Genomic DNA, 13,060 nt, shown 5'->3' with positions numbered 1-13,060 from the left:
AAGGAGTCAATGAAGAAGTTAAGCTAAGAAATACTGCGTTTTTATAAAGGCAGTACTGAAAAATTAGCGTAGAAGTACCTTGAAATCACCTGAAAAGCTTGACAGAAAGAAAAACGTGCTTTGTTTACTAAAACTGCCAGCTTGGAGAACAAAAATTTACGTAAGTTTTTCAGCATGAGAAACATGCTTTGCATAGTATTATTTGCCGAGTACCTAAGGGTTAACTCTCATAGTCTGGTATGCAACTAAATGAACCTATAATTAACTGTGTGTGGCTATTGGTTAAAAATGCTTGGAAGCACTATGAAGTGATAGTATTTTGCAACTAGTACTCCTGCCAGTACCTGGCTTTATTAGTTTAGCACAAGAGGTGTTTTCTGATGAGTTGTCTGGAACAAGTAAGACCGTTATTTTGGTTTCTATCACACTGTGGAAACTTTTCTCTCGACAGCTTAAGCATTTGTCAAAATACTCTACCTGGTTGCTCCCAGTTCTTTACTGTCCAATGCCAGCACCACTTCTTTTGAGCGCTTCGCTACCGGTGGGGAGAGTTACACTGAAGATGAAATTTAGTGGGAATGAGTCAACCCTGCACCATTCCTCTCCCTGTGTACATTAGCTGTGACAAGGACAAATTCCAGTTGTGTCATTTCCTGTTTTCCCTAGTTTTTTTTACGTGAAGAATTACTCAGGCTCCGTGACATAGCCCAAAGTGATGGGCAGCAAAGCCATCCCTGCCCCAATAACCTCCAAAACTTTAACCCATTGTTTCTAAACTGAGGAGCATAAGTAAGTTTGAGTTCCTCTTATCTGGGAGTACTTCCAGTTTCTTCAGAAATAGCATGCTAAAATAGAAGCTATAAGCACAACTTCTTTCTTCCTTTTTAAAAAAGAAACCACTCCATCCTACGTTTAATGACAGCTTGATGCATTGACATTTAGAAGCCCAGAGTATGGCTGAAGATCACTGTCCCGAGATCAAAACTAAAACCAGACACACTGGACATAGGATTCTAGAAGAATTATATTGACTTCGAAGAGGTCTAGGTCGGCAGACATCACTCACTTACGATTTCATTGACTTCATTACTCTGATCCATATCCTGACTGCAGGATTGAGCTCCTAGACTGAAGTAGGGAGTAGGGAAAATGGCGTTTTTAACAATGGACATTCCTCATCTTCTTAATACACGGCAAAATACCGCATAGATCACTATTTTAGAGAGGTCTGTTTTAGAAGTATCAGTATTTTGGAGTGATTTTTAATTTGTGACCGGAATGCAAGGAAGGTAGATACGATGTAAGAGCAAATGTTATGTCGGTAACATGTCCAAATCCAGAAAAACTGCTGTCTCATTTTCTTTGTAAATTGTCTCAGTGAATTGTCAGTGAACACCATGTCGCTTCTTCATTTTCGAAACTCCTTGATCGTCATCTTTTGTTCACTTCTGGCATGAACATGCTATCCAGTATCTTTTTGGAGAGGAAGACCTGTACTGTAGAAAACTTATGTAGTGATAGGAAGGTAAACTAGATAACATAACCAACAGCTCTATCTGTAACTCGGTAACACCATCCCCCTTTCCAGTCTATTTTAGCTTCATTGGACAAAGTGCCCAGGTAGACCAGACAACAAGACTATTCAGTATTTCACAAGCTAAAATCCATCATATCCGCGGTGTCAGTTTTGCTTGGACAGCAGCAAATAACGATCCTAGATAAATTTTCCCTTAATCTCACAATCCCATTTCAGTAGGGGCTAGGACATCACACTTTCACTTAAACAAATATAGAATGTAAAATAACGTGTTGAATGGCTTTAAGACCATTCAGCTATATTCCAAAAACAGTGGGTGAAAGCACATTAAAAGAAACCAGATTTTTTCAGAACTATTTTTTCCAAGCTCTTTTTTATGACTGATCTTGAAACTTCCTCTATGATGACACTTACTTGGCGCTGCAGTGATCCAGTCTAATCTAGGTGATAATGGGACTCCCAAGACTTATTTTTTAAAAACAAGTAGTTTATCAAACACATTGACAGCTATCTTTTTAAATTATTTCCATTTTTTTTCCGTTAAAATACTTGCCTTACTTCTAAATAGAAAAATCCACAAAAAGGCAAGTCAGACCAGTCTTGCAGACAGCTGTGCCGAGAAGCCGTTGCAGCAGTAACCCCGCAAGAAACTGTCAAGCCAACTTTTAAGTACCGCGCTTTTGTCATTAGCAACTCCAAAAACAAGACCTGCCACACCAGGACCCCCCCATCTCACAGCCTGTTTGCCTATAGACAGTGGGAACATCCTACTTTCAGACTATTTCCCGATTGTAAAACTCACCTAAGCACTAGTTTGGTCATTTGTATCGAGAAAAAATGTTTCTAACAGGACTTCCTGCCAACAGAAGGAAGGGTGGGTAAGAAGGTTTAGTATTTGATATTACACAGGAAACTTTGTCACCAACCACGTCCCTTAAGAGTATGTGAAACTCAAGCTGAAGCTCGCAGTTCCAGCTTGTGAATTAATGGTTTCGATTTCCATTTTGATGACCAGAGAGAGAGCGAGCCGAGGGTGCAGGTACTTTCCCTCTGGGGAAAACTGGAATGTGTTCATGAGAGACGTAGAAGGGCAAGGAATCCCACAGACTAGCTGGCAGCTGTTATCAGATATGATGGAAAAGGGAGGGGGGGGAGGGAGAAGAGAATACCTGGCATGAGACCTGCTCCGAGGAGGGACTGTCTGACGTGGCAGTGTGGATTTCTGCGTGTATCATTCCTTTCAAATCCATATCAGATTTTGCTGAGCTATTAACATCAGGTGTTGCCACATCATGCCCGCTATCTCTGCAAGCAGTATCTTGATGAAGATAAATAAAAACTTAAGAACCTTATTTGACTTTCACGGCCCATGATTAGATTTGCAGAGCTGTCAGAGAAAAATATTGAGGAATGAGCAAGCTAGATACAGACTGAGCCACATACACGGAATCCGCTTTCATAGCTACTTTTGCAAAACTGAGAGGGTTTTGGCAGAATATCCTCGGAGCAGCGACGGCAGGATGTAAGGTGTTCTCCTAGAGGGACCCCTCAGTGACACAAAGCTGACGCATTATGACAGCTTGTTTTATTTCACATAGCAGTTCCTACAGTTTGAAAAAAGGCAAAGGCCGTGCCTTACGGTTTAATTCGAGAAGCGCGTTAGTAAGCTGTGTGAGAATCTGTCTCGTTAAATCTCTTTTTTCAAAACCAGCAATGTCCTTTTCATCCTAAGTCCAACTATTCTTCAAAAATAACAATTATGAAAGCATCCCGTGACATTTATTTTCTACTGCTCTTTTGTTTTGTGGTCCCAGGAGTGGTGATAAATTGATTTAGTACATGGCAAGTCATGAAGGTTATCAGAAGCATAAGAAAAATATGTAGGAGAAAATATTTTGTGCTGCATTCCTCTTAGCTCTTACTGCCTTGCTTTCAGACTTCTGTGTTCTTTTGCTGTTCTGCCCAGAGCTAGTCATTGAGCGAAGGGTACTAGGTCTTCTGTCCTCTAATTTCAACAATACAACTTACCCAGGGAAAGAGCAGAACATCTCATTCAGTTTGCGTGTGCTGACAACGATGCACGAGGACCGTGACCATACCATACCATACCAAAAGATTATTTTTTTTTTTTTAACTCATTTGATATGTTGTGGAAATAGAAGTTGCATTTAGAAAATAAGTGCTGCATATGGTCAACTTTTTTTTATAAAGCTGAAATAAAGGGTAACTAATATCCCAGGACGGGAAGTGTAAAAATGATTACAAAACTCTATAAAGTGCATATAAGAAATATAAGGAACTTCCTCCTTTGTGGCAGCATAGAGAAAAGTCAGAAATAGTACACAAAAGGTGAAACTTATGAGCGTGCAAAATTTCTGTAGTCTTCATTTTTAAGGGTATCATGAGTTAGAATCTAGAAAAAGTGTTTCTGCTCTTTAAAATAAGACATCCATTATTGAAGGTAGATGGTGGTATTGGGAAATAGCACCCACTTGCGATGTTTCTAGCATTATGTCATTTAGCAGCATTCTCTTGGCTGTCTTCATAATTAGCCCTCAGACCAGCATCTCGCCTGATTTTCTTTAGGCATCTATTCCGAGGAAAGTGCAATGGTGAGTTGATTGATGTAGGTCACGTGCTGTGGTGATTTTCCAGCCATTTTTTTATTTAAACCAAAAATTTTTTTGTAATAAGAAAATGGTTCAACCTGCCAGGGGTAGCAGAGTTTCTGGGACAGTCAGGGCTCACAGTGTTCAGTGTATCGAATTTGTTTGATACTGACTTCAGATATTATTCTTTCGCACAGATTTGCTGATCAAAAACATGAGAAAAAAAAATATCTTTTGGCTGTGCTTAATAAGGTCTTCAAAATCTGTTCAACTGAAATATGAAAGACTGGCTGGAATGAGTCACTGTTCATATGGGACACAATCGGTACCAAACTCATCCGCAGTTAGTTTGCCATAGAATATCAATGCAAAATATGTTATGTTTCTTCAGGACACATTTTATAACAGCTCTATGAATACAGTTAGTGAACATCCAATGATGGGAAATAATCTCTTCTGTTTAAATATGCCTTTGCTAACTTTTAACTTGCAGTTGGGTACTTTTTTATTATGCTGTTTCTCACAGTTCTTAAAGATTTCATTGGGTTTGTCTTTAACAGCAGTGTTTCTTCTTTTAAGCTCTCTCATGCTTATTTTTGTTTTCCAGCGAAAAAGCACCAAGTGTTATTTCTACTCTCCCCAAGTTTCAGAGTTCCGGTGTTGAGACAGCCCTACTAGTTACTTAAACAGCAGCATCTTTCTGAGATTACTGTCACACTTGACCAAAACAAGTGGCAGAGTCATTTCCTGGTCATTTTAGTTAGACGTAGTCCTTTTACTGCTTGTCAAATCAATCTTACGTATACATCCACTGCCCTCTCCAATGCCCAGTCTCACTCCAGACCTCATTGCCACTTGCACTAGAGATGATTTAGTTCTTAAATACGTTGTTGAAAGACTAATTGTGACACAGCTTTATTAGCTTAAAACAATTTTTTTACTCAATGAATCCTTTTTCAAAAGCAAAAAAAAACATATCTCTAACCTCATTCCTGAAGTTTGAGGAGCTTTGTCTTATAGCTACAATTGCTTCTGAAAGTAATATAAATCATAAATCCTCACCTGCCGCAAGCTGAAAGGGGCACGTCTGCATCTGTCCATTGGCCTCTCCAGCCCACAGAAATGTCGTGACCGCTCTCCAAGCCCTGCTATGTTCTTCTCTGGAGTGAAAAATTCACTCTTGGTTTGCCAATAGTTGTGTTTTCTTTGACCTATAGCAAAGGTATGTGTGCAGGCACTTGTAGGAGACAGGTATTTCCTGACCCAGACGATCTGATGTCAGACAAAATTAGGAAAGATTATGGCCTTGGTGGGATAGGAATCAGTGTCTGTTGTCTCACTAATTACATCTGCTTCACAGGTAGACCAGACTCTGAGTTATTTCAGATGATGCCGTGAAGGGTCCCTGGCCTCAGGCCTTATGGTACCGGCAAACTGGGAGGCAGGATTTAGTTTCTATGGGAAATCCTGTTGGTGAAAGGAGAATGCATGGGAGGTGCGACAGTCACGGTATTTCATGCTGTAAGACCTTCAGGACAGCTTTGGCATCGAGTGCTTTAGTGTTCTGCTGACCAAACCCAGGGCTGCGCAGTACCTGACCCCACGTGAGTGGCCATGTGGGGTCCCAGACTGCCCTGGCCGATGCGTTTGGAAGGTCAGCTGGATTTAGGTGCTGGAAACCCAGGGAGGTACAGACCACTGACTAAGTCAGGTAACAGAGACACTGAGCTGAGAAAAAACACTGCACAAGGGTGGCCAGTGTTTCTGAGCATGCCAGCCATGTAGCAACCTCATCCCAGCACCCACAGCACCCGTCCCACCACCTCCACACACCTCCAACGCAACTGCAGGGCACCAGCGGCAGCATTCGTGCGCAAATGCCACTGCAGCACCGTGTCGCGCCAGCCAACACGTTCTGCTGGTTTCACGGGAAACCAGGACTGGTGGCTCAGCCGGGGTACCACTACCCATCCCTGCCCACTGCAGGACCACAGTGCTGGTCCCAGCCAGGTAGGGAGAATCTGCAGGGTTCTCCAGAGCTACAGCTTGCCACCCTCACATGACGCACCCTACACATTCTCTGCAAAACTAAAGGCGAAGAAAAAACATGTTAAGTTCCTTATGGCAGTGCCCAAAGGTACTATATCTGAAGATAACATCAACAGAGAGAGCCAGCGCAAGTTCTCTTCACACAAACTATTTCCCAGAGGCTAATGGCAAGGGGGAGAGAGAGAGAGAAAAACAAGTACTGACAGTTTACTGTAGGAGCTCAAAGAAAAAGTGGACAAAGCTAAAAGAACTCCAGCTCTTTGTTCGCATTTAATCCAGTTCAGAGCATTCACTGGTGCATACAGATTTACTTTCCATGACTGACGGAGCTGGATATGGTCATTTGGTAAGAAACAGAGGATCTAGGATTAAATTTTGTGCCCTTCGGGCTCTTACATTTTAGGAAAAGTCAGTCTATAACATATACAAAGTTTTAATCTAATGTAAAAAGTGTGAGCCGCTCGCTAATACCTTCAAAGAAACAAATCCTGATCTTGAAAGGTGAAGAACGCTTTCTCTTTAGAACACAGAGCAAGTTTTTAAGGGGTAGAGCACTTCTTTCAGCTCACGGAAACCAAGGGAAAGACCGAGGACTCCTGTCCCTACCCAGAGAACCCCCCGTTTTATTTTCTTCCTTCTCTTTTCAGTTCTCGTCTTGAATTTATAAAGGCACTGATTTATCAGAGGCTACTAGAATAATGTAACGGTATTAAAATACCACTGTCCGCATATTTTAATGCAAAACAAATAGGCCCAGCACCTGATATCGCAGCACAATAAAACTATCAAATCACCATTGCAAGCTTTGGCTTTTGCTCAGGATCGACAGTTCAAGTTACAAGTAGCCTATTTTCTAAAAGCTATAGAGTCAATTCATCTCTGGCTGAATTTGCAAAACACGCGTACAGGAGGGTACGCATACAAGAACAGAACCAACAAAAGGGTTTGTGAGTGAGAGGTAGCGAGGCTGGGCTAGAAGGGGCAGAACAGGAAGGGAAAGTTCACTTGCAGAGCACAGTGGACCTAAATTAGGCAGATGCGTTGGAGCAATTTGAGCAGAGTGTATGGGAGACGCACCCCCAACAAGTACCAAGAGAAAAGGGGAGGTTAGCCAGTAAATCTTAGGAAGTGCTATCTACCAAGAAAATAAGAACAATAAATGTGGCATAGCATTAAAAGACAAAACTCTTTCTCATCCCTCTGCCTTCTCCTGTCCCCCTCTGAGCATTTCTGGTCATCTAAGAAGGACCCCAATACTTGGTCTCAACCAGTATCGCTCAAACTTCTCACGTTCAGACAAAACCAGACCGTTTTACCCTAACTGCTAACGCCCAGCCTTAGCTGAGACCAGAAAACCAGAAGCTCATTCTGGTTGGCATCGTGTCACCCGGAGCAGGAGACCATGTGACACGAGGCCACCCGGTTGCTGAACTGCTCCAGCCACTTGCTCAGCTCTTTCCAGTGGAACTATTCCGTCCCTCAGAGATTGCTGGCTGCAAATGGGATGCTAATGAAATAAACCAAAGGGCAATTTAGGCTGTTTAACTACACTTCAGGAAAAAAGCCCTACCTGGATAGATGACACTAAGCCATGATGTATTTTGTATAAATGCTTCAAGTCAATTTGGCGGATCCTGATGGGAGGCGAGTTAGAAATATTTTGTTGCAAGTTTGAACATCGTACCAGGATACAAGGCCAGCCGCTTGAACGAGAGCAGTGATTGAATTAGGGCTGAGCAATGCATCCCTGGCTAGTTTCAAATTAAAAAAAAGAGAGCTTTTAAAAAAGGTACAAATGAGGCTAAAAGAATTTATGTTATTTTTCCGGTTCTGTGCTATAACTCCTTTTCCATCTCCTCATCTATCTTCTAAGCGTACTACCTTATGAATGAGTGAGCAATAAAAGAAGTATGCAGTGGCTGAGAGAGAAACTCAAGATAACAAGATAATGCAAAATGTAAGCCAAAGCTTGAGCAGAACTGCAAGATAAGATGTAGATCTGAATTTAAAAGTTTCTCCCATCTGAGTTTTAGGGCAGTCATTAGATAGTTTGTATGAAAATCTAATTCAAAAACAGTAGCACTAAATGTGACCTAATATATGCTGAGTTCACATCTGTCAAAATTTGGATATATACTTTCCAGGGGTTTTAATCCTGTTTTCAGACCACGCGTGCTGACGCGTCACTCATAGACTAAAATAACTTTTTTAAAAAAAGCTATTTTAATGCCTTTGAAATCCCTACCTTCATTGAAAAGGAGCAGAGGAAGAAAAATGAGTAAAGATACAGCTATGAACTATCCTAAGGTTGGGCAATAGCAATTACTGCGCCTTGGTGACACGGGAACAATCCCAAGACCAAAAGGTATGAGAATAATAAGCTACTACGTGCAGGCTGTAAATTACTGCCAGGAACAGGACGGAGCTATGTTCGCTAGTGTTCGCGCACTACTTTTCTGCTGGCTGCACAACTTTAGATGTGCTCTTTCTCCTCGCCACCCCCAGCTCACGCTGAGATTTTAGACTTGAAGTCCCAACACGCATGTCCAGCCTTCCAGCTGGACTTGGCTCCTTCAGTGCAGGCTGCCGTTTCCAGCCGCAGCCGGTGAGGGTGTCTGCGGGGTAAGTTTTCCAAACATCCAAAACTGAAGGAGGAGGAGGGGGGAAGGTTTGAGCAAAGGGTTAATTCACATTTCTGTATCACTGACCTCCCTCCGGCCTTCGAGGCCACCCAGGTTTGGAGCTGCGTGGATCAGCTGGGGTTTCTCAGGGGAAAAATTATGTGGCCACTCCCGGAACCCAGATAATCCCTCTGGCTGGGCTTTCCGCTGCTGGTATCTGCCGGGTTAGGCAGAACTTAATCATCAACATTATTCCGTTCTCTTTCAAGCAAAGGCCAGTGGGAAATTAATTGCTGGAATTAGGTATGTTTTCTAAGCCTTAACCCAATGTAGCTGGTAAGTGAGGTTCGCTATAGGGCTCAGGACAGAGAGCGGGGACTAAACTGGTCTCCAGTTCTTTTTGGCAAAGACCAGGCTGGTAACCAAACAGCAGGAGGGAGAAGACACAAGGATAAAGTTTCAAGGGACATGAAGGTGGAAGGGAAGATGAAGCTTGTTACCTTCAAAAGGAAAGCAGTGACAACTCAGGCATAAGCATGAGAGACCCCTACAAAGAAGAAAAGACGAGATGGGGTGAAGTAAGCCGTGATGTTGAGGTGTTTGAGACGCTTTTACAGTATTAAGGAGGTAGAAAATTTTTAACAAGAAGTGATGACAAAACATGAAATCAATTCCTCATCTTTACTCTGACTCTTTATGCTCTAAGGCGGACCTGGTTTTCTGGCAAAGCAGCTGGGGCGTTTTGTATGCTCCGTTAGCCACATGAGAGGAGGCGAAACACTTCAAACCCTCCCGGAAGCGCGAAGAAGTTAATACTATGGTATATTAAAATAATACTTAGATTTCCAAATTGGAGCATTAACTTGCAACAGGTGGGACCAACAGGAGGTTGCATCAATAGAGTTTGTCTGCTTGTCCGCATCTTGCACCAGCTTATGTCATTTGCAGGTGCAAGAACTGAAATGCAGTTTATTTTTGAAACTGTTTCCAAAAATTGAGGTCCAGTGCCTATTGCTGAACTTTCAAAGCGTTCCGCATGTGGCATTTCCTGTAAAGGTGTGATTTTTCTGCCAGTTCCTAATTTCACTGCCATCTGCCAAAAATTGCAACAACAGACAAATCCGAAGCACTGTATGACCATATCGCAAATGAAAGTGAAGAAAAGCCGTGGTTGAGGAGGGTCCTGTTTTCCCTTTGGTCCATGGGCTGTGAAATTAGGCAAAGTTATCTTCCCTGCTTAACTCGAAGTGCTAATGGGGCACGAGCTTTGCAGGCAGGACTCGGCTGACACTGGTGAGCATTTGCTAGTTGGGACAGCAGCGTTACCGGGCAAGCAAAGCCCACAGCTTTGGTGGGACCATGGCTTATGTCTGGCGGCACCTCATGCCAGAGAGCAAACTGTCATTCGGTATGCATCAAATAACCCTGTTGTTTTGGTTTTTTTTTTTGTGCAGAGACTAGCTGATATTAACGCATCGCTCTTTGTTCTTCCACATACAGATTCTGGAAGAGAACATGAAGTTAGAGTGCAAGTGCCACGGGGTCTCGGGATCCTGTACCACTAAAACGTGCTGGACAACCCTGCCTAAATTCCGGGAGCTGGGCTACATCCTTAAGGACAAATACAACGAAGCCGTTCAAGTTGAACCAGTGAGAGCAAGTCGTAACAAGCGTCCAACCTTCCTCAAAATAAAGAAGCCGCTTTCCTATCGCAAACCCATGGATACGGATTTAGTGTACATAGAAAAATCTCCCAATTATTGTGAAGAAGACCCCGTGACGGGCAGCGTGGGAACGCAGGGAAGGATGTGCAACAAGACGGCCCAGCAGTCCAACGGCTGTGACCTGATGTGCTGTGGTCGAGGTTACAACACCCACCAGTACTCAAGAGTGTGGCAGTGCAACTGCAAATTTCATTGGTGCTGCTATGTTAAATGCAACACGTGCAGTGAAAGAACAGAAGTATATACCTGTAAGTGAGTACGCGGCTGGGCGGGCTGACGTGTCCCCGGCCAGGAATACATTTGCACATGCACTCAACGGACCTACACAAGACTGTAGGAAAGACCTGCTCTCCCAGAAGAAATGGTGATGAATGGAGCCCTCTCTTTTCTTCTCATGTTTCATTGCTTATGTGGATACACATTTCAGACTCTTACGAAAGTCGGCCAGGAAACGAAAACAAACAAAGCCCACCTCGAGCCACCTGACACACAAAACAAGAGAGAGAAAGATCATCACGGTTAATCTGCGCCTCTAAAGCAAGAAGCATTGACTGCCTCGTGAAGAGCCACCGGCCGGAGAAAGATCTCCGAGCGCGGCAACTAACTCGCTTTGGAAAAAAGATGGTCAAAACCTTCAGTGTATAAGGAGCGGGGAGGGGTAGGGGAGATATCCTCACCCAAGGGCTTTGCGCAGGAGGGGATGGACGGTGCCCCGGGTGAATTGTCCCCGGGAGCGTGCGGATGACACAGATTCAGGCTTCTACGCTTGCGAAAAGCTTCCGCTGGTCTCGCCCATCTTTCCACTTCATACCGTTCGCTACAGCGAGTAGAACTGTTGAAGTTTTCTGTAGACACTGCTTTATCTGCCTATTTTGTGCGCGTGTGTGTGCTGCAGATTTTAGCACAGGGATTTGGGACACTTGGGCATAATAATAGCAATATTTAACAATTTATTCAGATAAAACTAATATTAATTTATTTAATTAAAAAGAACTCTACCAACGTTTTTGGAACTATTCTGCAATTAAAGTAGATAGCTGGCTTTCTTTGTGGAATAATTTTGTAGAAACAGCAAGGAAAAAAACGGAGCTGTATATATTATTCTTAACTAGGATATTTCTATTAGTTGGACTTGCAGGATACGTTCTACAGTACTAGACGTTTAAGGACAAAAGCTGGCATCTTTATATATATGTACATACACAAACACACACTGTTGGTTTGGGGTTTTTTTTTTTGGTTTTTGGTTTTGTTTTGTTTTTGGTTTTGTTTTGTTTTTTTTTTCCTGTTTGCTGCTAGTTGTCTGGAACAAAAGTCAAGCGGTAGGGCTTGCAAATCTTTACCAGGTTGGTTTGTTGTTTTTTTTTTTTCTTCAATTAAAGAAAAAAGAAGCGTTAATAAAATCCTGTTTGGAATATGCCTAAAAATAAGAAAATCCAGACAAAATTCCATCTTTTGGAAAAATCAACCATAGGATAAGAGAGTATATTTTGTAAGAGACTATTTTTATATAAATATTTTATTTATACTACGTCTGCTTGTTCAACCTGTACTTTTTCTCAAAACAGGCATACAATTTGTAATTCTTAGGCTATTTAACAGAGAAAGGGGAATTAGTTTGTGGACACAACAGCAGCAAGCTGGATACATTCAGCTGCAATTGGTGGATGTGTCAGAAAGCAGAATGAACTTTCTCTCCGGATGTGTGTACAAACCGGCGCTTTTCCTGCAGCTCAATTTGCAGAATATGCAAAACAAGAACAGGGTATGTAGCATCAATTTTGTCACATGGCTTGAATTCATGATTGGTATTAACTGGATGCTCATTTATCCCATTCAAGAAAAAAAAATCCGAATTAGCTTCCCACATGCGTCAGTCATTAAACTGTGGCGTTATGACTAGCAAATGTGCTGTGTGTGCTGTCAGTTAAACCTCTATATTGTGTTACTGTCAAATTTGATTTTAATCAGTGGAAGACTGTAGACTATGACTGTAAAAACTATCATGACACACATCGTCTGATTCTCATAGATAGGATACAAAGCTTACTTTTTGTCCAGCTCTTTTTGGCATTTACATTCTTCTTTCCGCCCAAAAGGCCAGAGAGCTCAAAAATCCAGAAAAACATCTAGGCAAATTTTAAATTGTTTTTCAGAGCCCAGCTAAGCCATTTTGTGTTCCATTTACAGTATTTCCTTTTTATCCCTGCTAACTTCTTCCGATAGTTGAGCGGTAAATATTTCTCTGGTTTTAGAATCCTTCCGTTCCTCCTGCTTGACTCATTTGTGACCGATAAAACAAAAAATAAATCTAATTTTTACGTTGTTTTGCATTGGGTAAGAAACACGGCCAAGTGCTAGCGATGATATCGCATGTTCTGTCTGGGAGAGACCAGATTCTTCCCCACGTCCAGCCTACAGGATCACACGCCGTTAATGAGGCTAAGAGGCGCACCAGTAAGGGAACCAAACCACCACTGAGCACCCTGTGCCTCTCACTGGTGCCTGCTGATAACAGCT

At 42.4% G+C, this 13,060-nt stretch overlaps 1 protein-coding gene across 1 annotated transcript in view; it reads left to right on the top strand.

The window, feature by feature from the left end:
• Nucleotides 1–10,796, top strand: part of WNT7A (Wnt family member 7A) — a gene marked incomplete at its 3' end in the record, with an annotated part of 35,378 nt that extends 24,582 nt beyond the window's left edge. Inside the window, exon 4 of the mRNA XM_082487737.1 lies at nt 10,317–10,796. Coding sequence (XP_082343863.1) covers nt 10,317–10,796 — 480 coding nt within the window. The remainder of the gene's footprint in view (nt 1–10,316) is intronic.
• Between the last annotated feature and the right edge of the window lie 2,264 nt (nt 10,797–13,060).

Source organism: Vanellus vanellus, assembly GCF_965231255.1.
Source record: "Vanellus vanellus genome assembly, chromosome: 9".
NCBI lineage: Eukaryota > Metazoa > Chordata > Aves > Charadriiformes > Charadriidae > Vanellus > Vanellus vanellus.
This window is presented reverse-complemented; position numbering and strand designations above follow the sequence as displayed.